General features: G+C 55.4%; 11 protein-coding genes across 11 annotated transcripts; 6 read left to right on the top strand and 5 right to left on the bottom strand.

Moving 5' to 3' along the window:
• Positions 1-534: 534 nt before the first annotated feature.
• Positions 535-1,505, bottom strand: F5144DRAFT_595803 (uncharacterized protein; the record flags this gene model as incomplete). Its single annotated transcript, XM_066790729.1, has 3 exons — positions 535-758; positions 912-1,199; positions 1,283-1,505. 3 exons carry the CDS (start codon positions 1,503-1,505, stop codon positions 535-537), a joined length of 735 nt encoding a protein of 244 aa, XP_066640396.1.
• Positions 1,506-2,969: 1,464 nt separating this feature from the next.
• Positions 2,970-4,686, top strand: F5144DRAFT_583998 (phosphatidylinositol transfer protein SFH5). Its single transcript, XM_066789588.1, has 2 exons — positions 2,970-3,838; positions 3,924-4,686. The coding sequence occupies exons 1-2, from the start codon at positions 3,132-3,134 to the stop codon at positions 4,369-4,371; spliced, it is 1,155 nt and encodes a 384-aa protein (XP_066640397.1). The 5' UTR covers positions 2,970-3,131; the 3' UTR covers positions 4,372-4,686.
• F5144DRAFT_540090 (uncharacterized protein) lies at positions 4,651-6,864 on the bottom strand (the record flags this gene model as incomplete). Its single annotated transcript, XM_066787139.1, has 2 exons — positions 4,651-5,770; positions 5,825-6,864. The coding sequence occupies 2 exons, from the start codon at positions 6,862-6,864 to the stop codon at positions 4,651-4,653; spliced, it is 2,160 nt and encodes a 719-aa protein (XP_066640398.1).
• An 874-nt stretch (positions 6,865-7,738) lies between these two features.
• F5144DRAFT_658725 (uncharacterized protein) lies at positions 7,739-9,025 on the bottom strand. Its single transcript, XM_066793216.1, has 3 exons — positions 8,728-9,025; positions 8,138-8,640; positions 7,739-8,036 (listed from the first exon to the last, which is right to left on the bottom strand). Exons 1-3 carry the CDS (start codon positions 8,963-8,965, stop codon positions 7,962-7,964), a joined length of 816 nt encoding a protein of 271 aa, XP_066640399.1. The 5' UTR covers positions 8,966-9,025; the 3' UTR covers positions 7,739-7,961.
• A 594-nt stretch (positions 9,026-9,619) lies between these two features.
• On the top strand, positions 9,620-10,054 carry F5144DRAFT_595806 (uncharacterized protein; the record flags this gene model as incomplete). Its single annotated transcript, XM_066790730.1, has 3 exons — positions 9,620-9,773; positions 9,843-9,862; positions 9,956-10,054. 3 exons carry the CDS (start codon positions 9,620-9,622, stop codon positions 10,052-10,054), a joined length of 273 nt encoding a protein of 90 aa, XP_066640400.1.
• Positions 10,055-11,637: 1,583 nt separating this feature from the next.
• F5144DRAFT_606148 (uncharacterized protein) lies at positions 11,638-12,765 on the bottom strand (the record flags this gene model as incomplete). The annotated part of the gene is made up of 3 exons (XM_066791477.1): positions 11,638-11,862; positions 11,949-12,520; positions 12,603-12,765. The coding sequence occupies 3 exons, from the start codon at positions 12,763-12,765 to the stop codon at positions 11,638-11,640; spliced, it is 960 nt and encodes a 319-aa protein (XP_066640401.1).
• A 1,642-nt stretch (positions 12,766-14,407) lies between these two features.
• F5144DRAFT_595808 (uncharacterized protein) lies at positions 14,408-16,160 on the top strand (the record flags this gene model as incomplete). Its single annotated transcript, XM_066790731.1, has 6 exons — positions 14,408-14,572; positions 14,637-15,003; positions 15,066-15,183; positions 15,356-15,561; positions 15,676-15,950; positions 15,987-16,160. The coding sequence occupies 6 exons, from the start codon at positions 14,408-14,410 to the stop codon at positions 16,158-16,160; spliced, it is 1,305 nt and encodes a 434-aa protein (XP_066640402.1).
• Positions 16,161-16,301: 141 nt separating this feature from the next.
• Positions 16,302-17,693, bottom strand: F5144DRAFT_369664 (uncharacterized protein). Its single transcript, XM_066784476.1, has 2 exons — positions 16,664-17,693; positions 16,302-16,605 (listed from the first exon to the last, which is right to left on the bottom strand). Exons 1-2 carry the CDS (start codon positions 17,462-17,464, stop codon positions 16,474-16,476), a joined length of 933 nt encoding a protein of 310 aa, XP_066640403.1. The 5' UTR covers positions 17,465-17,693; the 3' UTR covers positions 16,302-16,473.
• A 1,517-nt stretch (positions 17,694-19,210) lies between these two features.
• Positions 19,211-20,685, top strand: F5144DRAFT_369657 (uncharacterized protein). The gene is made up of 3 exons (XM_066784475.1): positions 19,211-20,197; positions 20,275-20,528; positions 20,584-20,685. Exons 1-3 carry the CDS (start codon positions 19,390-19,392, stop codon positions 20,650-20,652), a joined length of 1,131 nt encoding a protein of 376 aa, XP_066640404.1. The 5' UTR covers positions 19,211-19,389; the 3' UTR covers positions 20,653-20,685.
• A 1,735-nt stretch (positions 20,686-22,420) lies between these two features.
• Positions 22,421-24,036, top strand: F5144DRAFT_623577 (Alpha/beta hydrolase family-domain-containing protein; the record flags this gene model as incomplete). The annotated part of the gene is made up of 4 exons (XM_066792159.1): positions 22,421-22,723; positions 22,810-22,948; positions 23,004-23,112; positions 23,199-24,036. The coding sequence occupies exons 1-4, from the start codon at positions 22,532-22,534 to the stop codon at positions 24,034-24,036; spliced, it is 1,278 nt and encodes a 425-aa protein (XP_066640405.1). The 5' UTR covers positions 22,421-22,531.
• A 782-nt stretch (positions 24,037-24,818) lies between these two features.
• F5144DRAFT_658739 (Fructosamine kinase-domain-containing protein) lies at positions 24,819-26,261 on the top strand (the record flags this gene model as incomplete). The annotated part of the gene is made up of 4 exons (XM_066793217.1): positions 24,819-25,012; positions 25,080-25,388; positions 25,454-26,055; positions 26,129-26,261. Exons 1-4 carry the CDS (start codon positions 24,830-24,832, stop codon positions 26,259-26,261), a joined length of 1,227 nt encoding a protein of 408 aa, XP_066640406.1. The 5' UTR covers positions 24,819-24,829.
• Positions 26,262-26,430: the final 169 nt, after the last annotated feature.

Genomic DNA, 26,430 nt, shown 5'->3' on the forward strand with positions numbered 1-26,430 from the left:
GGTGATTGGAATGCTGTCAGACGCACTAACAGGGCAGTAGCTGAACCAGGTGATGGTTTGGCAACACTTCAAAGAGTGGAATGAGCAGACCTTATAACTTTGGGAACCTGCATTCTCAATCATGAGCTCGGTTCTTTTTGACATAGAATATTGCAGATGATAGATCGTACAATACTAATGAGAGGCATCCGCCACAGTCTCGGGCCCCCCTTAGCGAAATGGAGGGGGGGCTGAACAATGACAGCGCATTTAAACAACAATATTAGTGGTTGGAATGCAAGCCGGCCACAGTCCAGATGAAACACAACCCACTGCCCCCTCCCGCTTTTCGCGCCAACCGCAGAAAGCCTGCATATATTGGCAAACGTGTCTCGGGTTCCCGGGTGCGCGGTACCAAACCAAAGCTGTGGGCCGGCCTCGGTCATAGTGCGTTGCGGACCGCGTGTTCGGCTGGGACCTTAACCCCCCACGCCCTTCTACGATTGCAACTCAAATACAGATTTGCGACCGCGGTCTGTGAAAGCTTTTCTGCATTCAACAAGGTCCTGATCTTGCCGTGTAGCCGCTGGGGTGTGCCCGTCCATTTGACGGTGTCCAGCGGTTTCCATCAAGCTCAACGAGGACAGGAATGGTCGGTTCTGGCATCCACGCTTCTCGGAATGGATGTCCGGGACCGAAGGACTGTGCAGAGGGCGAAATCGGGCCATTTACCGGCCCCGTGATGCCTTGTCCTGGCGCAACCACTTGAAGCTCTGAGACTAATTGATGTTCTGGTCAGACCGGCTTTGCCACACCTTCTCTCGTTATCCTGGAGTGTGATGGGTCTGACTTACCGCCAGGTCTAGTTATTTTGGGTGTTCCTTTCGGAGCCGCCCAGCCACAAGGAAACCGCCCGCCCCTTCGCAACTCACATCCACTCCGGCATTTAAAGACCAGAAATGCAAGTATGGCAATCGCAGCGAGCGTGGAAGCAAGAGTGATTCCCACAACGGCGCCGGTATGCAGTCCTCCGGCTCCGCCCGTTGCGGCGCTGGCGGTATCGGCGGTAGGCTCCGTGTGGGAACCGGAAGCGCTTCCAGTGCTTGTCGTTGCCGTAGTAGAGGAGGAAGCGGATGCTGAAACTTCGGCCTTCAGGACTTCTTCGAGAAAGGCTGCGCGGTCAGAGTCGTTGGAACTGAGTCGTGCCGGCGCCATGTATCCTGGCTGACAACTTCCAGCAATGCAGGGATTTGCATGATCACAGCAGCCCATGAAGTTGGTCTTGTCGTTGGCGCAGATGTACCATTTTGCCTCGGAGCTGCGACTGCTGCACTCTTGTTCCGGGATTTCGTCGTTGTTGTTGCCCCTGAAGAGGCCGGGCGGAGATCATCGTGAGCACATTTGCCCGAACCGTCGGCGCAGGGATCCAGGATGTAGCATCCAACGAACTCGGTCGCGTTGTTCTCGCATATGTAGAAGCTGCCACCGTCGGGGCAGCGAGCGCCGGTATTGGGAATGTTTGGCATGTTGTGCGGCGGCAGTCCCTCTGGCAGGAAAGAAAAGCCGCGAAAGGCAAGGAGATCAGGTTTCTTTTTGGGATTCTGGAGGGCTTTCGTTTCGTTCCATGGAGTGGGTGGGCATGCGTTGATGTTCTCGGCTAAACTAGGGCTGGTAGGCTTCAAGGTTGGGTGTCGAAAATCATGTAAATTGCTTTGGAATTCATTCTCTCAGATGAAGTACAATGGCCAAGGCGAGTCATGTTGCTCAGACCGGACAGGCAACCAACCCATGACTGGTTTTGTATTCATTGACTTTGATAAGTTACACGCATTTGTGCGCATAATAGGGACGGTGGACAGAATGACACTCGTCATCTTCGCCTTTTTCGTGTCTCGTGTGCTCCAGCGCGTCACGGCGTACGCCAACACACCAGTTGCACGGAAAGGCAACGGCAGCGCGGACTCAGCCGAGTCAAGCCCACCAAGCCCACCTGTCTTCCAAACGGATGCCGAGTCCTCGAGTCAGGATTGTCAGACCGGCGATAGCATCAGATCGACCAAAATGCGCTTTGAGCCTTCATGTTGCTTGCAGCTCACATGTCCGTTATTTGTCAAGCAGCGCCTATGGGGTTGAGCCTGGCTGCGGGCCCAGGGCCCTCGAAGCGCGGAGGCAATAGCAGCTTGCGAGAAGCCAACCTCGAATTGTGCCGTGGGGCGTTGCCTGGTACAAGGCGGCAGGCGACGATGCGGTCAATTTTATGAAAGGGCCGCAACCGTACATCAGCCTCTCGCTCCCCGAGACAGTGGACGCGATTTAGGCCCCGGTCGCGAATGGTGTCTCCGGAGGCTTGTCCGGGTTGTACAACTACTCAACGCGGTTGAGTGCATACGGCTAGGTACCGAACACGCTTGGGGAGTTCACCACTGGGGAATGGGCCACCGTCGACGTGTCCCGGCTGGCCACCATGGCGGGCAACGGCATGGTGGTGAAGGTTTTTGGTGATGCAAATCATGCAACTCGAGACGACGACGAGGGCTCGGAACCGGACTGCATGACGGACTTGCAAACTTGCGCCTACACGTACAGCCCAGACGAGGTAAAATCGTGCGGCGATCGAGGCACCTATGACCTAGTGAATTGCGACGGCCCGAATGCAGAGAAGAGTGAAGATGTGGACGGGAACCCGACGGATCATGGGCGGGTGCCACAGCTGGAGCAATGGGGGACATCTCGAGGTTGCGTTAATGTGGTAGGAAATGGTGATGCATTCATGGATGGTTTGGAAAGTATTGAGTTGATACTTTCTTGGAGGCTTGGGAGAGTGTCTTCTTCCTTGATCGGACACAAATTAGGGTTAGGATTCCTGTTCGGGCAATTGTTTGATATGTAGAAATCGATCGCTTGCGATCTCTTCGGGAAGATCCGGTTGCCGATAATTACTATTTAAAGCGGGGCAAAATTCTGGCCGATTCCGCTCCACTCAAGCTCACAAACGACCCACAAAATTGTCGGCAGCTCGATGCTCACGCAAGCTCGACTTCCACAAAAGAGTGTCCTCGCTCGCAATCGTTGCCGCTTTTACGGCGTCGATTCGTGTGTACCCTCCACTTGCGCCAAAAGAATTGTTTTTTGGTAGTCTGCGGCCAATCAAGATGAGCGCCGCCGAACAGAAACTTGCGGAGCAACCTGCGCCCACAACGGTTGCTCCCGACACCGTCTCCACTCCCGAACCTGCTGTTGTTGCTGCTGCTGCAGACAACGCCACCACCGCTACGGCACCTTCGGAAACTCCGGAAACCCCGGCCGCTCCAGCCGCTCCGGCCGCTCCCGGAGCATCGGGTGCCCAGGACGCCCCGGCCCCTGCCGAAGCCGACTCGGAAGTCCCAGTCCCCGCCGAGACTAAAGAACCTACCGAGACCAAGGAACTTGCCGAAACGAAGGAACCTGCCGAGACGAAGGAGCCCCTCGTCGAGAAGGCACCCGTTGACGATGAAACGCCCATTGCCAAGTTGTGGGCCGCCGCAAAGGCCACCGGCCACCCTGAGATTTGGGGCGTGACGCTCGCCGACCCCGAGACCCACGTGCCGACCCGCATCGTTCTGCAGAAGTATCTCAATGCCAACGAGGGCGACCTGGACAAGGCCAAGGACCAGCTCACCAAGACCCTCGAGTGGCGGGCCAAGACCAAGCCTCTAGAGCTCGTCAAGAAGGCTTTCAGCAAGACCAAGTTCGACGGCCTGGGTTATGTCACCAAGTACCTACAGGACGGCTCCACCGAGCCCGAGGCCAAGGAGGTGTTCACCTGGAACATCTACGGCGGGGTCACATCCATTGATGAGACCTTTGGAAAGCTGCAAGAGTAAGGATTGCATCCTCCATGGGGGGACCGTGAAATGGCACGGACCTGTCTTTCTTGCTGGCCTACCTGCTAACCCCTCCACCAGGTTCCTCGACTGGCGAGTGGCACTGATGGAGCTCGCGCTACAGGAGCTGGACCTCGCGTCGGCGACCAAGCCCATCACGGCCGAGTACGACCCGTACAAGATCTTCCAGGTGCACGACTACAAGTCCATCAGCTTCCTGCGCCAGTCGCCCCAGGTCAAGTCGGCCAGCGCCGAGACCATCAAGGTGTTCGCGCAGAACTACCCGGAGCTGCTCAAGGAGAAGTTCTTCGTCAACGTCCCCGCCATCATGGGCTTCGTCTACGCCTTCATGAAGCTCTTCGTCGCCCCCAAGACCATCAAGAAGTTCCACCCCATGTCCAACGGCGGCAACCTGGCTGTCGAGTTTGCCGACAGCAAGGTGGCTGCCTTGGGGGAGAAGCTACCGGCTAACTACGGCGGCAAGGGTGCCGAACTGGAGGAGCAGGGCAAGGGGCCGTTGCTTGAGTAGGTTTATTGTAATGTAGCTAGGGCAACATTGATTGTACAATCGTTCTAGCATGAACTCAAAACCGTCGTGGAGGCTGTCTGTCATCCAAGGATAGATTTGTTCGGCTGCCTTGAGGCTGATTATGTCCCACTGGGTTTGGTGACGGCTAATGTTGTGAAAGGCTATGCTGCCATGGATCTTCCCTGAAGGAACTCCAGTCAACAACGAGACAAAACAAAAAAGAATGGTGGAACCCCTTCCGTTGTTACTCTTGGGCACCATACCAAGACCCCAGTTCTATCATAGGTCTGCAACTTCTGTCATCGAAAACATCCGACACAGAAGCGCCCTTTGTGAATCCCTCATCTCGCCTAATGGCACAGCAGAACGAACTATGCCGCTTGACGTCTGCTCCTTTCGAACACCCATCGACCATTGGCCGCAGAAAATCCATACTAGCCCCGGAAACAGAGCGACGTACTTGTCCGCTTCCCCAATCATGCGTCTGCGGTGAAGGCGCTCCCAATTAACGCCGGATGATGTCGATCCCATGCTTGCGACATCACCCCCTGGCAAAATTCGGTAGCTGTGAGCGACGTGCTTGCCCCCTCCCGGAATCATGCGTGTGCGGTGAAGGCGCTGGCCGCGCTGCCACTTAACGCGGAATACTGGCCCTCCCATGCTTGCGACATCACCCCCCTCCCCCGGTGGCATAATTGGGTACCTGTAGTAGTCTTCCACGCGCGAAAACGGCATGCCGCCAAGAGCAAAGTATGTGTCTCGCGAGAAGGCGAGTCTCTTGAGCCTTCCCAACCCTTTGAGGTTTGACCGCAGCGCGTTGTGGTCGATCCACCATTGATGACGCGACCCAAAGCTGTTGCCAACGCTGAGATGCAACTTCTCCAGTGACTTGATTTTTCCAATGGCCGCAATCGACGTTGTGGCAAGGGTTAAAATGGTTCGAGATTGTCGTTTTTTATCGATCTGGAGCTGCTGCCACCCCAAGCTCAGGGAAGTGAGATTCGACCACCTGCCGTCGGACAGGCAGGGAAGGAGAAGTGAGTCCATGTCCAGGGCCGTGCCATAGCCCGCTGACAGTGTTTCAAGGTGCGGATGGCGTGAAATGAAGCCCAAAATATCTGGTATGTCCTCCCGGCTATCCCGGTTAAAAAAATACGGCACCTCCAGCGTCTTAAGGTCGCGGAAAGTTTGACAGGCGGATAAGGCCTGTCTGTAAGCTGGGGCTGGAGTTGTACCTTGAAAGAAGGGTAAGACAAGGTGTCTTAGCGGTGCAGAGAAAAGTGAAGACCAAGCCGTCGCATCCATGTCCGCTTTCATGCAGAATAGGGAAAGATGTCGGAGACGGGGGAACAAGATACGTTCTTGGCCGAAGGAAATCGTTCCCGTGCCGCCAAAGCACCTGCCGTCAAAGTAGAGATACTTGAGCGTCATGTTGCAACTCCGCAGAAGGGACTTGATCAAGAGCGAAATCGCTGTCGGAGCACGGCCATGGGCGTCGTCGGCTCGTTCCCTATCAACCCGGACGCATTCCCTGCAGATATAAGCGCCAAAGGATAGATATTCTAGTGAAGGCGCTACTGGAGCTGCGGGCGCCTCCAAGGTGGTTGGTTCCCCTATCTTGGCCGCCGCAGAGATTTCGAGACGTCGTATGGGTAGGTGGGTAATGGTTCCGAGGGAGAAGGGAATGTCAAGGCACGCGCCACGCATCCAAGAAAGTGACTCGAGATTTGGCATTGCCTCTTTCAGGACGGTTAGGAGAGGGGCGCGGAACGTCGTAATGTACTTGCTGGCGGCGTCTGCATCGGGTTGGTAGCCCCCCCTGAGAGAGTGAGCTGCGGCTGTAGGATGGGCTAGAACATAGTTTGGGTTGTAACGGCGGTCATCCAGTGAGAGCCACTCCATGCGTTGGTGAACTGTCACTCTGCAGATGTAAGGCCCAACAAAAAACGGGCGGGTAGTATCGCTTGGGATGTCACTGCTGCCGCGCCGGATGCGGGTCTCTTCTAAGAGCCGACGAAGAAGTTGACCTGACCGTCCCAGCGGGTCATCTTTGTCGGCCTCGTATTTAAAGCAGACCTCGGCGAACTGGCAGGAACGAGCTAGCTCTCTGCAATCGCTGTTAACTAAAGCCAGGGCAGCAAGAGTGGCGTGGTCATTTGCCATCAAATCCACAATGTTAGCTAGGATCTCAAGCGGTAGGCCCAAGAGGAGACTGCGGGATGCAACCGGGTCGGCTTCCACGGGTTTTGCAGTTAGACCCAGTATCGCCTTGTTCCCGTCGTCGCCGCTTAACGGAAGGTCGGCTATAAGGGGTGAAAGCTCGTGGCTCCTGGGTCGTGATTCGCGATGACGGACGAATTCGGAATGGTTAGCGAGATACGACGAGAGATAGACAAGCCCAAGACTGACGATATTTTGGGAAGATGAAACACACAATACACGTAGATAGGTACCTAGGTAGGTAGTTATATGGATGGAGTTAGATGCTATCATCTTCAAGGCAGAGTGAAGAGGCGCTATCATGATGTCATTGACGTATTTCTCACTACCTGATGACTTCTTATTACGTAGTTGACGCGTGATTTATTTTACGACGTAGAAATGACGTTCGTTTAAGAGGCACGACGCAACTCACACATGAGGCCGATCTGTTCTACGGTCCACATCCGAGTAAATTTTGGGTTACTCAGCATCGTTAGCATACTTTTGTGATCAGCAACTCGTCTCTAGGATGCACTCGACGGCTTAGGTGTTCAATAGGTGCGCAACGTGTAGGAGCTACAATGGGATGAAGTAATGAATCATGACGTAGGCTGGAAGTGCCTGACTCGAGTCGGTTGCTCTTATTTTCTCTCACGTGATGTTAGTTACTTGGGCCTGTTTATTTCTTGTAAGTTGGGGCAAGTTCAATATGACGTGTATGTCGTGAGATGGTGCGGCCAGACATCAGACGGGTACCCCCGCCTAGGAAAAGCTCAACTTCTCCTTGTTCGGAAGACCAAGGTACACCTTACGTCCTTACCTACCTACATACGTCTACCTTTAGGCTACTTTACCTCTAAAGGTCTCTGAGGTAACAGGTAAAAAACAATAAAACACCCTGATGATGAAAAGACGGACCTGGTGCGAGAGAGCTAGCCTGAGACATTCTCTCGAGGACTTTTCATGCTAATAGGTTGTGGACTGGAGGCAAATGATGAATAAATACCTTAGGAAATTTGGACGCCGTTGGGGAGGTGGTCTTTCTAGGTAGGTGTGTAAGGAAAATGATATGTTCGTTCTATTGGTGCAGTCCAGTGCTGGTCGTGCTCTTTGTGGTATAGATTGTAGACGGAAGAATCCCAGTTGCCATGTGACAACTCCAAATCCACTAACCAATCCAGCAGAGTCTGGACTATGACCAAGTCCCCAATAATCCCTGGTATCTCCCAACCAACCTGTCACATTTCGTGACTGTCCGAGTATCGACATTGATAGACGCTTCCGAAGAAGACATTGAATAACCTGTTCTCCAACCAGAACATTCCTTCTTGTAAGCAAGCACCAATAGTCCTTCCCCCCTTCCCCACACAGCCAAAAACGGCTGCTGTTCACCCACGCCTTTGCCTTTTCAACTGAGATCGGTGGCTGTCACAGCCGTTTTTCGAGCGATGCGGCATAAATTCCTACACAAAACAACATATTAGCGCAACTGTCCGACACCACAAAATGGACGATGGGGGGTTGGGGGAGGGAAAGAAGGGGAGGGGGGTGAATTCAAACTTACCCTGGACACGCGCCAGGTCGGCAGCCTCCAGGTGTCGCAGAGCAACTCCAGCAGCTCCTCCTCCTCGGGCAGCCATTGCTGCCCCTCGGTGCCGTGCCTCTGGGGCGTGATGATCTGCAGTAGGCGGCTGATCGTGCCCGCGTCGGCGGGGGGGAACGCGGAGAGGTCGGGCGCCGGAGGCGGGCCCTGGACCTGGTTTCGGCCCGGGTTTGGTTGGGGGCGGTGGAAGTAGTATGGTGCCGCGGGGCCCAAGGCGGGGTGGGCGACTAGAGCCATAGCGGCGGCCGGAGCGGCCATGGGAGCGGGTGCCGGAGCAGGGACGGGAGCGGGGGCCAAAGCGGGGCCAGGGGCCGGGGTCGAAGCCGGAGCCGGGGCCGGGGCCGGGGCTGGGCGCGCGCCAAAGAGTTGGCGGGGAGGTTCAGGGCCCAAATCCATCACGTCGGAATTGTCCCATTCAAGCTTGGGTTTGTGATCTTCAATACTCTGCCGGACGATGTCATTCTCTGTAAACGATAAGGTGTTAGTTGAGCGCAAAGGGGTCAGGCTCGGAGCTTTCCAGCCGCCTCACCAAGGGAAATTGGAGGACTTACCCAAATTCTTGTACTGAGAGGCCAGGATGTGGCTGACCATCTCGTCCTGCCTTTCCTGGCCTTTGCGACTATAGTCGCATCCTTCCGTCCCGCAAAACCAATCTTTAAGGTTCAGCTTCAGCATAGGCTGTCTAACCGGCTCATTCTTGCAGCAGTCCATGTGCTTACACGATACCCTTGTGAACTCCCCGGTGAGGGAATCACACCGTGGGCATGTAAATTGGATGGTGACACACATCCTGGTGGTTGGTTGCTGTGGTAGGTTTGAATAAGGTACCTTACCAGACCAGAATAAAAGGTGGAATGGATGGGTAGGGTGCAGAATGAAAGAGAATGGTTTATAAAGGGTTGGGAAGAGTTCTGGAAAGGGAAAAGGTCGTCCTTAATTGGAAGGGAAGAGATATGCCAACATTGTGGCAGCCTCAACTCAACACCGTGTGAATACTTGTTATGTTATGTTACAATTTGCTTATCGCTTGATCATTGTTCATTCTTCGTCCCGTCTCTTCTGTCCTCGTGATCTTGTGTATGTATCTAACCAGGCAACAGCTGGTCACGCACAAGAAGTAAATCACAAAATTGGAACGATCACCTTGAAAGGATAGGGCCACCCACTGTTCCGTTGAACTTACCGAGTTGGCCGCTTTCATCACTGGGCTCCTCCCCACATTCACAACCTCCACAAGTTTTCGTGACAACAACTTGGCATTATGCCAGTTCAGGTCCTCTTCGCTGGCCACCCTCGCTGGTTGGTTTCCTGATCTGCCTCTTCTTCCTCCCACTCTCCCGTCTTCTTCCTCCGGCCGTCTGCTCCCCCCCACCCCGACTGTTCCTCTCACCCTCAACTGAAACCACCCGCTTGATCCGAGACTCATCCTCTTACACCATCGCCATGAGGTCGGGGTACCAAAGTGGGAGCGCTGAGGACAAATTGCTCGGCCCTCAGCTCCCAGTCCAGCGACCCTGCTTCCTCATCGTCGAGACGCGAGACATGCATCCATTGGCGTTGTGCCTGGTCATGTATTGCTGCGAGACAAAAATAAGAGGTTAGTTTATTAATAATCCCTCAATTTGGCATTGTTCCGGGCTGTCCGAGTTGCTAACTAACTTCCGAGATTTGGATATGGCTCATCCTGTGGCCACGGAGTAGTGTGAGGAGTTCCTCCTCCTCACTGAACCACTCTCTCGGGCGAGATTGCGGCGCACGGGCTGCAATCGCCGCCACCAGCTCATCGTGGTCGAAGCCAGGCGGGTTGCCGGCAGCAGCGGCAGCGGCGGGGGCCTCATCGACATCCGCGGTCACGCCCTGCTCGGCGCCGTCGGCTGAGTTCTCTCGGCCGTCGGCCCTGGGTTCGGCCGTGTCATCGACTGTGACGCAAGAGCGACGAACAAGATTAGGATTGGCAACTTTGAATGTTGGGATCGGGACGCAAAGCCAGCATGGAACCTACGATGACCATCCGACTCATTGCGACCAATGCTTTCGATGGCCTGGTCCTCCGCTATCCTGTCCACCTCTTTGGCGGCGTCCTCTTGCTTCCGTTTGCTGTAAATACAGCGCGCGTTCTCACAGAACCAGTCGGTGAGGTGTTGGGCTTGCATAACCCGTCTTAAGATATCGGGCTGCAGGCAGCCCGGACCACCATGAGGTCGCCTCATCTCCGAGTGCCCGGAGTCTACCTCGCAGCGGGGACAGAAGAAGATGATTTTGATGCACATTCTGTCGACGGGTGTGGCTGGTCAGGCGGTTGTGAAGATGATCTGGGCGAACGGGGGATGTGTTGTTGGGTCAAGCAGGTCGGTCAAGGGCGTCGGTCAAGGGGGTCAGCCTGCCCCCTGTTCCCCCGCCGGAGCATGAAAATGAATTTTGCGTGGTGGCTAGATCGGAAACGGTGTGGTGGGATGGAAGATGAGCAGGTACCTCCTTCCCCTTCATAGCTGAAGCCAGGGACAACGGAATTGAAGATGTTAGGAGGGTCCTTGAAAGTTGGTTTCTATCAGGTTACTACACTACCTCTCTATAGTCTCTGTCTCTCTTATTTATCGCTCTGAATCAGCTTTTGTTGTGTCACTTAAGCCAACTCAGGGGCATCGGCACCACTGGAATTAATACTTCCATGTCGTTTCCTCCTCCGGGGCCCTGTCAGTTTGCTCTACCGGAATCAGAATGTTCCGTAATTATTGATTTAACGGTGGCGTCCCAAGGGCCATCTCAAACTCACAATTCAAGTTTCTTTTCGTACTGTACAGAAAACCCTGTCGGTGATCGCACCGTGAACAGGAAGGCTAGGCTGGAGCAGGGCCGCGCGTCACCACCGCCGCATTGGTTGAAGTTATCAGACTGAAGTATGCGTACGCGTTTGTATTTCATAAATTAGTTCTCAATAGCTTTTGTGCCCGGGGCCTGGCGCGCATCCCACCAACCCCTATCTTTCTATCTGCATGTGGTCATCAAGCCAAACCCTACGCCACAACTAACTCACAGAACGAGATTAATACAATATTTGTAATCTTTTGTGTCAAGATCCCCTGCGTATGTTCCGATTTCTTGTTGCTCTCACCATTTTGGTTGGGTTTATCAGCATGTCCATGTCCCCCATGAATTCCTGCACACTCCCGTCGACCACCATCATCTCAGTTTCCAGCTTCCACCAACACTGAAACGTACTAACATCACACATTATATCTCCCGTATGAACTTGCAGAAGGCGTCAATGAATGCTTGGGGTATAGTCGTTCTTACAAAACTCTACTTCGACCGTTAGTTCTTCATTTAGTCCTTAAACGCCTTGAGCTGGTAGGGTCGATTCAGAACACGCCGTCCTCCCACTCCCCCGGGCCGGCCCTGGTATCTACAACTCCGCCAAAACAACCTTCCTTCCACTTCCGACAAAAAAGTCAAGCATCCTGCTATATGTCCTCCTCATCCCATTTTGACGATTCTGACGGTGCTTCGTCCTCTTCTGACTCTTCCTCGCCCATTTCTTCCTCGCCCATTTCTTCCTCCTGGTTGTCCGCTTCTGCCGCTTCCTCAACCTCGGCTGCCGCCTGCGCAGCCCTTTCTGCCGCCAACCGCCTCCTCATATGGACCCAGCGAGTTTGGCACGCGTTGTAGGAATGTCGCTGGATAAAAAACTAGAAAAGAAAAAAAGAAACAAGCAGTTAGCCATCATCCAGTTCCGACCCGGGACAAAAAGAAGAAGAAGAAAAAAAAGACTTACATTCGCATACTTCCACGAGACACCGGTCTCCATCAGCAGCTCCAGCATGTGATCCTCCAGCGGGTGCCAGCGGTTGGAGGTGTTGGCGCCGACGATGGCGGCGATGGCACCGGCGAGGGCGCGGACGCGGGTGGCCGTCTCGGCGTCAAAATTCACCAGGAACCGCTCCACATCGGCGTGCGCCAGCGCCACCCGCTGGTGCGCCGCCGGGTGGTTGGTCAGGAACGATGCGTACGGCGGCGGCGCTAGCTCCCGCACGGGCGGCCGCTGCAGGATGGGCGTGGGGGCCCGGAAGAGTGGGCTCGGCGGCTGTCGCGCCCAGAAGTGGAAGTCGGGGGCTGCTGGTGTTGCTGATGATGCTGCTGCTGGGTTGTAGTTAGGGGCCGGGGCGGGAGCTCGGGCGGGAGGAGCGGCTGTGACCTCGGGGGCCTCGGTCATCTCTCGGTCGTTGTCGGGGTCGCGGTCGGGTTCTACTCCTGTCATTTCCCGGTCTTGGTCGAGCTCGATTACTGTCACCTCTCTTGTGACGTCGCTTTCGGAGTCGGAATCCGAGATGATGATGGGGTCTTGACCTGGGAAACGGGAAAAGGGGGGAGGGATGTTAGCAGGTGATATATATACGCACATCTGGGGATGATGTTTGGTCTGACTTACTGTTGGCTCTTGGGGAATGCAAACCGCTTATGCGGCTTTGGTCACCCGCCTCCTGGGCCTCGAGAAAAGCGCGGTCTCGTTCTTCGGCAATCTGCTGGTTCTCGCGGCTGTAAGGGCAATTCGCCCCATTGCAGAACCAGTCGACAAAGTGCGGCGCCTTCATGCAGCGCTCCTGCCCAAAGGCCCCCAAGCAATTACCTCGACCGTGGCGGCACTGCGTCTCCGACCGGCCGCACCGGAGACCACAGAAAGGGCAGATAAAAAAGGTGGTCAGGCACATTTTGCCACTATCGTTGTCAAAGGGTAAGTAAGCTGTGAAGAGGGATGGGTGGTCCCTGGTAAAGTTTGTGATGGAGGAGGCGAGCTGCGATTGTTGAAAGGATTCGAAGTTATAAAAGAAGCTCGGGTCAAAGCACGTGCGATGAACAGCGGGGAAGGGCACTCTGCATGGTTGTGGGATTTATTTCTCGTTGTTCAGTAAGTAAATTATGTCTGGGAAATGTGGGATTTGTTCACAGTCGAGACGAAAGACTGGCAACCGATCACCACCTCTGTTCACTAGCCTTTACGCCACACAATTAGGGCTCAGATGTGGTAGTTGTTCAGCATGGTTGGGGTGGAAAGACACCGAGATCTGACGAGGTAAAGGGCATGAGTTGACTTTTCTCAGCAAAGGAAAGGGGTTTAGTGGGAAGTGACCTTCCATCTCCCGGGCCAAGTGTAATCTCAGCAACACAAGGTAATGTCTCTTCAAGGGTCCCCTTTTTTCGACAACAACATAGTGATAATACTTCCTAGTCAAATAATGAGTGTTGGCGGGTTTATCAACATCCAGGGCGATGTTCAAGAGTCTGGCTGGATGGAAGTCTACCATCCCTGAACTTCGCCGTATCCTAGGACCTGATTTAGTATCGACCCAGTCACTGAATTCATTACTCTCGTGTCAATCCCTTACATAGTAGATGTCCAAGCCAGTCATGACCAGATGTGACCGAATTCCAGCTGCTAGCTTTTTATGGTGGTAGATGATTGGCCCAACCGATGCATGATCCCGGGTGCCTGTGTCGATCCGGGGAACGGGGTTCCAGGAGTTGGGCATTGGCATTGTGAGACAAGCAAAGGGTCCGAGCCCCGGTGTGCTATGTCACCACATGGCTCAGCACTTTGGCCTTACTTGTCTCACATATTGCCAGTTTTGGAATTATGCTTTATGAGGTAGCCACAACAAGCTTCGTTCCTCAGATCGGAGCAGGGAGCGAAGCCCTCTATCCCCCTTTCTCGACCGTATATACCCCGCATCCGCTCTTATGCATGGTATCATTCAACCCTAGCACCTGGTTTGCGCAGCGGGATCGCTGTAGATCGTCTCGTCCGCTCCAGTCCTGTATATCGGCAATGGAATGGGCACGGGCATTCGAATCGAGGCGGGGAAACCCTGACCTCGGCTTGTAAGTTCTATATAGGTACTCTCGGCGCCCATGTCTTCTCATGTTGCTTTCCTGGTCTCCATCCACCCTTACCTACATGTATCTTACCCTTGCAACCACGCCCATTACAAATGATACTTCCAAGACGAGCTGTTGAGTTGTTGTCGTCGCCATCCAGCAAGGGGAGGCCAAAGCCTACTGTGCTCGCGGCTTTACCCCTGTATTCTCATGACGACTCCCGATGTCCCTCCGGCTGGAACCTCCCCGCCAACCCTCTCGCCCACAACCGTTCATTCTTCGCCATCCTGCCAGAATGAAACGGGCTTCCGCAACACCACAATGGAAACGGTGACCAATTTCGGCAATAGTAGCACAAACATGGCTCCCCGACTGCCCCCCTCCACGGACTTCGGCCCGCAGATCAACCTTGTCATCTGGCTCTTGACGGCGTTGTCTTCAGCCTTTTTGGCGATGCGTGTGTATTGCAAGTTTCTCAGACATCGGGGGCTCTGGTGGGATGATTATCTCTTGATAGGGTCATGGGTGAGTGCTCCCGTCCTCGTATGCTGTCAAACCTGTTTCGGTGGTCTAACACGTCAACATCCAGGTTGCTCTCGTCGCAGACTGCGCTTTCATCTCGGCCTGCGTCAATCTCGGGTTCGGCCGGCCATTTACCCAGTTCAACTTCGACAATCTCGATATATTTCTTTTGTATTCCAATCTGGCCGGCTCTTTTTCTATCCTCGCGGCACTGTGGAGCAAGACCTCGTTCGCCGTCACCGTGTTGCGCATCTCGTCTGGGTGGACGAAATCCTTTGTCTGGTTCATCATCATCACGGTGAATGCCGCTCTGGGGGGTGCTATTGTTATTACCTGGGCACAGTGCACGCCAATTGAGAAAGGGTGGCGTCCTTCATTGGAGGGGTATTGTTGGCCTAAGGAAATCCAGATTCGGTACAATATCTTTACTGCTGGTAAGTGGGGTGGTCAGCGTCTTTGTGATGGGTTGGAGATTGTGCGTGCTGACAAGGAGTAGTGTATTCGGGCGCGATGGACATTGTTTTGGCCATCGTGCCATGGAAGATTATTTGGACCTTGACAATGAACCGGAAGGAGAAGGTGGGTGTGATGGTGGCGATGAGCATGGGCGTTTTGTAGGTTTTTCTTTTTTGTTCTTTTCTTTTTTTTCTTTTTTGCTGTTTCCCTTCTCTCTTCTTACCAACCACACACTCTCTCTACCTGATTCATCATATCCTTCTCTCACCCACCCCAACCCCCAACCCCTCCTCCCCCCTCACATAACCTAACAACTAACAACCCCTCCAGCGCAGGCATAACCTCCCTCGCCAAAACAAGCCAACTCCCCACCATCTCCAACGCGACCTTCACCGAATCAACCACACTGCTCGTGCTGCTGGGTGCCGCCGAGCCCGCCATCACCGTCGTGGCGGCCTCCATTCCCATCCTCCGCGCCCTGGTCCGCGACGCCCGTCCCGCGCCGCCGGGCAGTGCGCGGTTTTATCACTCTTATCGTTCGTTTCATTCGCATGATTCGTGTCGGGAGTTGAGGTCTTTGGGCAGTCACGGTGGTGGTGGCGGGGGTGGTGATGGTCGGGGTTGGGGTCTAGGTCTGGGTGGGGTTGCAGGTGGTGACTTGACTTTGAGAAGTGGGAGTGGGAATGGGATGTATGTGGGGGAGGGTGGAGGGGTCGGGAGGAGTAGCACAGTGGTGAGCAGCGCGGGACGGTATAGTCGGGGGAGGAGTGTGAGCGTGAGCTCCTCGGCGTCGGCGTGGAGTCGGGAGGTGCAGGTTCATTCTCGTTCGTATGGTCGTGGTCATTATCGTGCAAAGTCATCGCAGGGCTCGGTGGGTAGGCTGAGTCGGTTGAGCGGGCTGAGCGGGTTGAGTTTGATGGTTGGGGTGAGTGAGCGTGGGGGTGCTGTTCCCAAACATGAGAGGTCGGCATCTGGCGACTCGAATGGGCTGAGGAACTCACTTAGCGTGGATTCATTGCCGACACCGCCGCCGGGCAAGATTGTCGCCGTCGAGGAGGTGGTCGTCGAGTACGAAGACCGGCGATCTCCACGGCAGGGGATGAGTGAGTGGCCGGGCGTTGGGCGGGCGATATAACTGTCTGTCTCATGCGAACTGCAGATGGGATAAGGAGTTGGGTGAATGGTCGGGTCATGGAATCGGGGCGTCATGTTTGGGAATGCATTGAATCCGGGGTGAAATTACAAGACAACAAATTAAGGCACACCAGACACCGAAAACGTTCCTTCTATGTATTATGTCTGCGCCGTGTCGCGTAGAATAAATCAAGTGCTGCCGCCCTCATGTCTCATCTCGTCGTAAACTCTATATACGTGTACACATTACTCATTTTCCATTATCATTCCCGTCCCTTTTCCATTTGCATTCATCGTCTCTCGTTCCCACCCCGTCAATCATCGTCACACATAAACGTCTGGCCCGGGGGGTCCCCGTACAGCGTTTCATCAGAGAAGAAGTTCTCAGGATACGACACCTCGACGCATTTGCCGCCCCCCGTCAGTCCGACGTGAGCGCAATGAACCTGTGTGATGAGTTAGATGCAGTCTGACAAGATGGCCAAGCCGTGGTGGGATACTCACATCAGGGCGCACCTGGGTGAGCACCAGATGGATGCTCCGGCACACGATGTTATCACCCCACGCTTCGTCGTACGAGCCGTACCGCTTCTTGGACAGCGCGGCCACGCACTCTTCGATGCTGTGCCACTGGGTGTTCGGCCCTCGGCACCGCATCTGGCTGGCGGCGCAGATCTGCTCAATGCTAGCTGCGCGAAAGTACGGGTCGGTGACGTCGGCGCCGACCGTGGCCTCGAACCAGCTGTTGAGGTTCGCGATCCAGGCGTCGTACTTGACCACAGCGCCATACTTATCGAACCGCCAAAAGGCTATTTGCTTGAGCGGCGGTAGTGGTTTGCCGTGGTCGGGGCCGCCCGGGTCCACAACGCTGCAGTAGAGGTATACCACCGAAGAAGCGACGCCGCGGCATTGGGAGCTGAACTCGGTGATCTTGTAGCCCGTGATGGCCGCCTTGGCTGCGTTGGCCTGGGGAAGCGGGGACAGGGCGAAAAAATACTCGATCGAATCCTCGAATCCGGTGAAGTTGCCGACGGGGTCGACGCGTCCTACTACGTCCTTGCTAAATAAACCGTCGGGGACGCCCGCACCGCCGTGCTGGAAGATGGGCAGCTGGTTGGGGTAGACGGTGAGATTGTAGATGCTCGAGACGGTCTTGAAGTTGCGCTTCGCATAATCATCTTGGGGACGCTGGCTCTTGAAGTGCGGGAGCCACTTCGGTGGTGTCGGCCAGGCATGCACTTGCGGGAGGTGGGTCTGGAGCAGTGCCCACGCGAGGGCGAGTATGGTGATGTTTAATCGGAACATAGCGTCTGCATGGGGTCACGTAATCCCCCGGTGCTTCTCGCCGGGGGCTGGGCCGGACGCGAGGGCGCGACGAGCATCTTAAGTAGCGCCTCAACCGGTCTGTGCTGTCATCCTGTTGCCATGTCGCATGAACTGCCAGTATCGGTATTTTTCTCATGCTCCCCTAATCCCTGTGCTGGGTCCAGCCCATCGACTCGGCAACGTGGCGGTCAACCATGGCTTGCAGCACCGGCTAGCCGAATGGGAACCAGGGTTCGTGACAAGAACGACGGGGGCTTTTCCATGGCAGCGGCGCACACTAGGCCGGGGGATCTGAGAGGATCAAGCACGACGAACCATCGATTCTGCATAACGTTGCGCATATCGTTTTGATGTTACCGATGTGTCGGAAGGGTATTCGTGTTGCCAACGAAGCTGCCTCGGCCGCGTCCAGTTTGAGAAAGTGCATGCAAAAGCCGCATGGACGGACGCCCGGGTGACGTGTTCGGGAGTCTTGCTGCCGGGGCCTTTGGATCTGGGGGGGTGTCGGTCGCTCTCAGCGAACCAAAAATGCCGGGACTGACAGTGAGGGTCGACCCGGATTGGCGGTTTTGGGGCCTGACATCATGGCAGGCAAAGGCGGGCCATGGTCAAGAAAAAAAAGGGGAGAATCGGTTTCCGAACACGAGGCTGTTCAGGTCGTTGATGCCCGGCCTCAGTTGCAGCCACACACACCCGCATTGAGGGTCCCAGGTTGCGGTTTGGGTTTGGGTTTTGAGGGAGGCAGGCTGGCAGGCTCAGGTCCCAAGGTTGCGTCGGGCTGAGCTTGGCGAACTCGCAATTGTGCCTGCCATTGTCAGCCGCGAATTCATTTTTTTTTTCCCTTCTTGATGAGGGGTGGTTGGTTGCTTACCTAATGCGTCCTGCCTGACTTGGCAACACGTCCATCATCTGGAAACCTCGGGGCAGGAACGACAAACTCCAGCCATGCCCAGCTGCCCAAGTGGCGTAAAACCGGGCAATTCCCGAGGCAGAAGTCCCCAGCGACACCGGGAACTTGGAAGCGACTCCTCAACATCAACAAGCGAGCTGCGACCTGCGACCTGCGAGCAAGCCATGCGATTGCGTGCAGCGGAAGCGGCGATCCTACCTGGGGACGGCTGAAAAGTCGGCCAGGCAGACGGATGGCCTGCGATGCCATTATAATAGCAGCGACGACAGCGATTCGACTCTGGAAATAACAAAATTGCCGCCCATCCCCGTGACCAGAACCACTCCCTCCTGCCGTCCAGGTCCCCTCGAATTGCGATTGGTCTTCGAGTCACAGAGGCGAATAACACCAAGCACCAATGGGAATCGCCCTTGTATCTCGACGCGGGGGTTCAGCACTGTCCAGGCCATCGAGGCCATCCAACACGACCAGTCAGATGCCATTGCAGGCCACCCCGCAATCTGTGCCGCCAGAATATTGGAGCCCCTCGAGCCTATCGCAACCACCAGATGCTGCGGGAACGTGTGACGGCGGCAGCCGGGTGTGGGAAGCTGATGGTGTGCACTTTTGTTGGTCGGGACCGGCCCTCTTGGCATTCGATATCCCCTATTGTCTTCACAAGCGACCCAACAAATTCATGCTCTCAGCACGTATCATGCCATTTCGTGGTGGGACTTCATGGGGAGCTCGCTGATCTGGACGAGGGTCGACGAGGGGCCAACTTGGGGATGTGACGGTTTATCAACGGCCGGAAATCCCACAGTCGGGACCTGCGTAGGGCGGCGTATATACAAAAAGCTGCATCTCTGCCCTGCTGGGCTTCGTCCGGGTTCCCTGGTTGAATTCTGAGACCTCGTCCGTCTTGGCCATCCCCAGACCGTGCCATGCTGCACACCGAGCCTGAGACACCCGCGTCCGTGGCCACCGAGACGGGACCGAATCCCGTGCGACCTCGATGGCTTCGACCGACTCCGACAATGTCGGGGACCTCTCGCGCCAGTCCCTTCTCATCCTGATCTGGGTTTCCTTCTCGGCCGCCTTCTTCCTCGTCGCCCTGCGCACCGTCATCCGCATCCGCTCCCCCGCGACCCGCCAGGTGGCCCCCCTGGAAGACTGCTGGATCTTCTTGGCCCTCGCCGCACTGCTGGCCCTGTGCATCCTCGAGACCATCCAACTGCCCAGCCAATACTACATCTCGGGCGTGTTGTCTGGCGCCATCCCGCCCACTTCATTCGAGACCATCATCGCCCACACCGAACGCTACCTGCTCTTCCAGTTCCCCATCGTCATCCTCTTCTGGACCGTACTATGGTCCGTCAAGGCCGCCTTCCTCGCCCTGTACTGGCGTCTGTTCCGCGACCTGACGTGGTACCGCCGCTTCTGGTTTGTCCTAGCCGTCTTCACCCTGCTGGCATACGGGGGCTGCGTGACCACCCTCGTGCTGTCGTGTGGGCCTGATGTGAGGAACTTCTTCGCCTTCAACACGTGCGCGGGGCCTCAGAATGTGTGGTCCAGCAACTTCAGCGTCTACTTCAGCACTGCCGTCGACGTCTTTACCGACCTGTGCATCATGGCCATGCCGCTGCGCCTCATCTACAACGTCAAGGTGTCGCTGAAGCAGAAGCTCGGGCTGGTGTGTGTTTTTAGCCTTGGCTTTGTCATGATTGTCTTTGCCATTATCCGGGCGAACCAGAGCCTGGCCCAGCAGGGGTTTGTCAACTTGACAATGCTTATGGTCTGGTCCACCTTGGCAGCCGCGATATGTAAGTGGCTCCCCTTACCTTGTTGATCTTGAATCATAGCCATTCCCCATCCTCGACGGTTGACTAACCCCTTCCAGCGGTTCTCGTCGGCACCCTCCCCGCCCTCAAAGTTCTCATCACCACGACCGTCCGGGCCTCGGAAAACCGCTCCGGCGACGGCTCCCGGGGTACCCAAAGGAAGAACTCCATCTTCACCCACAAAAGCGTAAAAAGCGCAAAAAGCGTGGCCCTCAACTCGCTCAAGAGAGACAGTCACAACCCCAGGTCGGTAAGCGGTTCGAATACCGACGCGACTGAGTCGCAGGAGGAGATCCTGGTGCAGCGAGACGTGGTGCGTTCCTCTTTGCTGTACAATTCCACACACCTACTGATGTTTTACGCGACAGACCGTTTCCTACACCCCCGTCCCACGTCCGTCCCCCACCCGCTACCACCAGAGATACCAGGAACCGTAGATGCAATGGCCCAAAGCCGGCTTAGGGAGGCGTTGGCGGTTAGATTTCTTCTTGGTCACCCGCGTTTTAATCAGCAATATAATTTTGTATGTTTGATGATCGTATACTTGCCGTGGTTTGCAATGGCGATGTAGTCAACAGTGCGAAGAAGGGACTTGTGTGTTGCCATGCCGAGGCCACCCCTCAGACTTATGTGACCCTAATTAGAGCCCACTGCACGCGGCTAATCATCGCGACTGACCCGGAGCACGCCATCGACATGGCCACCCACGAGTTGCGGATCCCCCTCGAACGCGCGCTGCCTCTTCGCACGAAGGGCGACGAGCCCATCAAGGACCTGGCGTACCAGCACGGGGGCCGAGGTTGCCGTCATGCAGTGTCGTGAAGGGGAGGGGATTTGCGATACCGTTGGGGGACGGGCATACGTTTGTGTTTGGTATGGGTCAGGCTATTGAGGCTGCAAAGCATGCTGCGATGAAGAAGATGCCGCCGAAGGAGTTTGTGAGAATGATGGACTTGTTTCCGTGAGGTTCCTTTCCTCCCCTTTTCTTTTCTTTCCTCTATTTTGCTTCCCCTTTCGTTTGGTGCTTTTTTCCAGCGTTGTTCTTTAACAGTGTTTGGTTTGCGTGCTCAAAGGCTATGTTTTGGGAGAGCCCCACTCGGCCATTGTATTGTGAATAAGAAAGCTGACCTGACGTCCTCAGCCATCTCTACCTTTCTTGAACTTGCCTTACTACCTGTACTCACTGCTGCTCTCTGCCCTCCGCGGCGCCGCCGCCCTCCCCGATCACCTTCTGCCCATCCAAGATTCACTGATAAGCTCTCGCCCGGAACCAAACCTACAGACTTACATCGCCGTCATGGACAGCACCCCAGCTCCCAAAAACGTGCCGCCGTTAAAAGAGTTGCGTGCAGACCTGGGCCGAAAATGCAAAAAGACCGGGGCGGCCATCAAGGACCTCTGCATATCGGTTAGCGACACCGTATCAGATGTTTTGCTTATCGTGTTCTTAGTATTATTGGATTAGGTCCCTCGTCTATAATATCGTCGATGGGGATGACGAGGGACTGCATCAGATAGAGTTGCCTCTGCAGGATGAGCTCTCCCCTTGCCCGGGGAACAAAAAGACTAGAGGGGGCGGATGGCTGAAGGTTAGCAAGTATCTCGTTCATCGGACACCGGACTTTGAAGGACTGTCCGTATTGATCCTATTTCCCAAACACGGTGATGTGGTTGTTAAATCTCTGTGCGTGGTGGAGTGAGAGTCCTCTTGTCTGCTCCATCTCGGCGATGAATGCATGATCACCTGGGCCTCCGCGGGGGGCTTCACAGTATTGTTGGAAGAGGGATGTGGATCATGTGGTCGCGCGGTGCTTGGGGAGGTCGAGGAGGATCTATCGGCTGGTCGAACTGCTGAAGATCCAAGACGCGGCCGTCGAGTTCTATTACTGTGCTTGTTCGAACATCGCATTGACATGGGTTTTATGATTCATCAAAAAATGGGCGGAGTTGGAACTGAGGAACATGGGGCTGAAATGCTAACTAATTTCTAAAAGAGAAACTTTTACTCCGGGGTTGTAAATGACTCCAGATTGGGCGAATTCGCTGATGCGGAGAAGCTTAACCGATTCACCACTGCGATTGAGTCTCGGAAGCATAACCGAGTCCCACCGGCCACATGGGCCGAGGCTGTTGGCGGTTCAGGCGGGAAGTCGCGCCAAGAAACGAAACATGCAGGGGAATAGAATACCAACTGGCAACAACCACACAGCATCAAATATCAATCATTCGGCTTAACTTTTACCTTCATCTCATTCATCTCTCTTGTGATACATTGTCAGCCGAACTCCCCGCCAACCACCCCTGTAATCCTTCAAAATGACACAGTTTTTCCGAATAGTCGAGCACACCATCAATTGCGCTCACACCCGCGAATATGTTACGGCAACTGCCAATGGCGACGCCGACAGGCCGAGACTCGCCGTGAAACAGTACATCCCACTCGACAATCCGAATCCCCAGCCCGGCGATGTGACTATCATTGCTGCCCATGCCAATGGCTTTCCCAAGGTGATTAACCCGCACGGTTCCAAGTGTTCCAATTAAATGAATTCTTAATCTCCAATTCCAAGTTCTGACATGAGACATCCACAAAGGAACTGTACGAGCCCCTCTGGGATGACCTCCAGAAGAGGAGTTCAGAGACCGGCATTCGCATCCGGTCTATCTGGATTGCCGACATGTGGAACCAGGGCCAGTCGGGGGTGTTGAACGAGAAGATTCTCGGCAATGACCGTAGGGGACTCCAGGCAGTCCAAGGCTGAGAGTCGAAACTGACAACGTCATACAGCTAGCTGGTGGGATCACACCAGAGATCTGGCCAACCTGATCAACCTAAAGCGCGACGAGATGCCGCAACCGCTCGTCGGCATCGGCCACAGCATGGGCGGCGCACAGCTGTAAGCCCCCCTTCCCGGTCGAGATCAGCCATCTCCCTCCCAACACACACTCCAGCACACACTAACTCAACCACCCCCCTCCCCAGAACGTACCTCGCCCTGTGCCACCCGCGCCTGCTGCACTCCCTAGCCCTCCTCGACCCGGTCATCACCACCTCGCACAGCGGCATCGGCCCGGCCGCCGCCTCCACCAACCGCCGCGACATCTGGGACTCGCGCGCCGCCGCCGCCGCCCGCTTCGCCAAGTCCCCCTTCTACCGCGCCTGGGACCCGCGCGTGCTCGACCTGTGGGTGCGCCACGGCCTGCGCGCCCTGCCCACCGAGCTGTACCCCTCTCCCCCGGGGGCCGCCGGGACTTCCTCCACCACCACCACCACCGACCCCACCGACCCCCCCGTAACCCTCACCACCACCAAACACCAAGAACTCTTCACCTTCCTCCGGCCAACCTACCTCCCCAACCGCGACCTGCGCGACTTCGACCCCTCCCTCCTCGGCCTCGGCCCAAGCCAGGAACAGCGCGGCAAAAGCCCCGCGTACGCCTTCTACCGGCCGGAGCCTTTGCACGCCTTCGCGCGCCTGCCCGAGCTGCGGCCGGGCGTGCTGTACGTGTTTGGCGAGACGTCGGAGATGTCGAGCGCGGCGGAGCGGAGGGCGAAGATGGAGAGGACGGGGTGTGGGGTGGGGGGCAGTGGGGGCGTGGAGAAGGGGAGGGTGAAGGAGGTGGTGCTGGATTGTGGGCATTTGGTGGCGATGGAGAGGGTTGGGGGGTGTGCGGAGGCGGTGGGGGGGTTTTTGAAGGGGGAGTTGGGGAGGTGGAGGGGGGAGTGGGAGAGGGAGAGGGAGGGGAGGGTGGGGGTGCAGAGGGGGGAGGTGGTTATGGTGGATGAGAGGTGGAAAAGGGAGATTAAGGGGAAGATTTAGGGGGTTTGAGGGGGGGTGGGGGGAAGGGAGGGGGTTGAGATATGGGCCGGACTAGATAGTAAATAGTTTTGGGGTATAGACGAGAAACGGGGGTGAGTTCATGGTGTGAGACCTCTCTGCCTTGATTGGGCAACCCTCGCAGCAACATCCGTTTGGAATAATAACATGATATTGCCTTGCAGTTCTTCTTCCTCCTTGGGATCGCTTCCGTCGTGACCCGAATAGCTTCTTGAACTGCTGAAAGCCCAAGGATTACTGGGATGCAGAAGGGGCGGATATTGTCCCAGCTCAAAAAGGCTAGGTTGGCATGTCTTTGAAGTTTGGAGGCTACCTGTACCTAGGAAAACCTTTTTTGACAGGCTCTCACGGGGGCCCAGGACTTTCATTTGTGTATCTACCTAGGTATTTAAACCTGGTAGTTCCGTCCTCGGTTTAGGGAACAATGCGCTGTTTACACCCAAATCCCGACCCGAAGGCTCCCAGTTGTGTAACAGATATACATGTAAGATGTTGGCACCATACATCATACATGTAGTAAGCTATAGGCCTTGACGTGTTGCAAATTGAATGCGAGGCGGCGCGGAAGTCAGCAATATTGCTTGTGCCAGCCCAACGATGGTTCGGGCCGTAACCCACGTGTCATCTTCCCATGCCGTAAATCAAGTCCGAGTGCTGACGAAATATGGTTTCACATTGCCTTACAAAGGGAATATCTCCACTAACTTGTAGTAGTTTTACTTTCTCCATCTTCATTCGAGTCTGAAAGCCCCTATTTACCCCATACGTTTTAGCCATGGCGCCCGAAAACCATGAAAACCGCGGCCCATGCCCAGCTATCGTTGACAGGGTAGAATTCCTACAAAGTCAAGAAGAGATCCATCTTGAAAATGAAAGTGAGATGAACGATGAGCCTGAGCTTATCAGCAGCAAGGCGATGATGGCCCGGCTCGGCGGCGTGTTCCCTATGGACGAGGCCGTGATCGAGGGTAAACTTCAGTCTCGAGCGTCCAGCTCGCCCCCCCACCCCATTGCAGTTTGAATAGATATGCCTAACAACGCGGCTCAAAGCCTTACCAAAGGGCGTTAAATTCCTTTCTGTTGAGAAAGTTGCCACCAGCGCCTGGACGATGCCTAGTCGAATCATGGCCCTCCAGCCGGACGGGAGGGAGCGCCCCTATTTTCTGAAGGTCGCCTATGGCGAACACGGCCGTGTGATGCTCAACGGAGAATGGGAGTCGTCAAAGATGATTCACGACATCATGCCCGACTTCATTCCCACGCCGTACGCCTTCGGACGGTACAAGGTCGGAAAGCTAGCCGCCTACTTCTATCTCTCCGAATTTGTCGACATGGTATTATTAACCCGCATTCCCTTTACTTTTTATCTCTTTTCCCCTACCGACTAACACCAGCAAAGGATGTTGCCACCGCCCCCAATCCTGCTGCATGGACCGCCCGTCTCGCAGCAATGCACAAGGCCTCTGTCTCCCCCACCGGGAAATTCGGGTTCCCCATCAAAACCTGCGACGGCAGACTCGCCCACACTGTTGACTGGGACGCGTCATGGGCCTCTTTCTACCGCAAACTCCTCCTCGGCGCCTGCAAATTGGATCTGGAAACCAACGGACCCTGGCCGGAGCTCGAGCGCGCCACCGCTCAAGTCTGCGACGTCGTCATCCCCCGGCTCCTCGACAACCTACGCACCGCCGAGGGCGAGGCCATCAAGCCCTGCATCATCCACGGTGACCTGTGGGAGGGGAACATGGGCATCAATACGCAGACTGGAGAGACCCTGCTCTTTGATGCCGGCTCCTATTTCGCGCATAATGAGATGGAGCTGGGGCACTGGCGATGCGAGTTCAGCTCCGTGTTCCGAGATGAGGCCTACACGCGACATTACCTTCGGAACTACCCTGCTGCGGAGCCTGTAGAGGAGTTTGATGACCGGAATCGGCTGTATAGCCTTAAGGGGGCTATCAACTATTCGGCTGGCCACCCAGGGACACTGCTTCGGAAGACGTAAGTCGATTTCAGGAGCCACCTTTTGTGTGATGCTTTTTTTAGAACAATCCTGACTTTGATTCACACACAGGGCGTACAATAATATGTGTTATCTCTGCGAGAAATACGCGCCGATCGACGGAATCAACAAGTATGACCCATCCATAGACCCATCCATCACTGGTGCACGGATTGTGCCTCACCTTGCGGACGGCTTCATCTAAGCTGGGTGTGCTGGGCAGGGCTAGTTGGAGGACTGGTAAAAATACAGAACCGACTCGGAAGAGGTAGCCTTTTGGGTAGCTTGGGCCTAATCCAAAGGATACCCTTAGACTAGCCTCCTTTGGTGAACACCGTTTCTTATGTTTCTGACGTCTCTAGCGGCCGTCTTAT

This window comes from Chaetomium tenue (assembly GCF_020726465.1).
Source record: "Chaetomium tenue strain MPI-SDFR-AT-0079 chromosome Unknown F5144scaffold_6, whole genome shotgun sequence".
In the NCBI taxonomy this organism is placed as follows: Eukaryota; Fungi; Ascomycota; class Sordariomycetes; order Sordariales; family Chaetomiaceae; genus Chaetomium; species Chaetomium tenue.

Excerpts from the sequence above, each read along its gene's own strand:
- F5144DRAFT_583998 (XM_066789588.1), top strand. The coding sequence starts at position 3,132 with ATGAGCGCCGCCGAACAGAAACTTGCGGAGCAACCTGCGCCCACAACG. Across the intron at positions 3,839-3,923 it reads ACCTTTGGAAAGCTGCAAGA|GTTCCTCGACTGGCGAGTGG; the intron begins GTAAGGATTGCA and ends CCCCTCCACCAG.
- F5144DRAFT_658725 (XM_066793216.1), bottom strand. The coding sequence starts at position 8,965 with ATGTGTGTCACCATCCAATTTACATGCCCACGGTGTGATTCCCTCACC. Across the intron at positions 8,641-8,727 it reads CTCTCAGTACAAGAATTTGG|AGAATGACATCGTCCGGCAG; the intron begins GTAAGTCCTCCA and ends TATCGTTTACAG. Across the intron at positions 8,037-8,137 it reads CGACCTGGCGCGTGTCCAGG|GAATTTATGCCGCATCGCTC; the intron begins GTAAGTTTGAAT and ends TGTTTTGTGTAG.
- F5144DRAFT_369664 (XM_066784476.1), bottom strand. The coding sequence starts at position 17,464 with ATGTTCCGATTAAACATCACCATACTCGCCCTCGCGTGGGCACTGCTC. Across the intron at positions 16,606-16,663 it reads TCACCCAGGTGCGCCCTGAT|GTTCATTGCGCTCACGTCGG; the intron begins GTGAGTATCCCA and ends CTCATCACACAG.
- F5144DRAFT_369657 (XM_066784475.1), top strand. The coding sequence starts at position 19,390 with ATGGCTTCGACCGACTCCGACAATGTCGGGGACCTCTCGCGCCAGTCC. Across the intron at positions 20,198-20,274 it reads CACCTTGGCAGCCGCGATAT|CGGTTCTCGTCGGCACCCTC; the intron begins GTAAGTGGCTCC and ends AACCCCTTCCAG. Across the intron at positions 20,529-20,583 it reads TCCTGGTGCAGCGAGACGTG|ACCGTTTCCTACACCCCCGT; the intron begins GTGCGTTCCTCT and ends TTTACGCGACAG.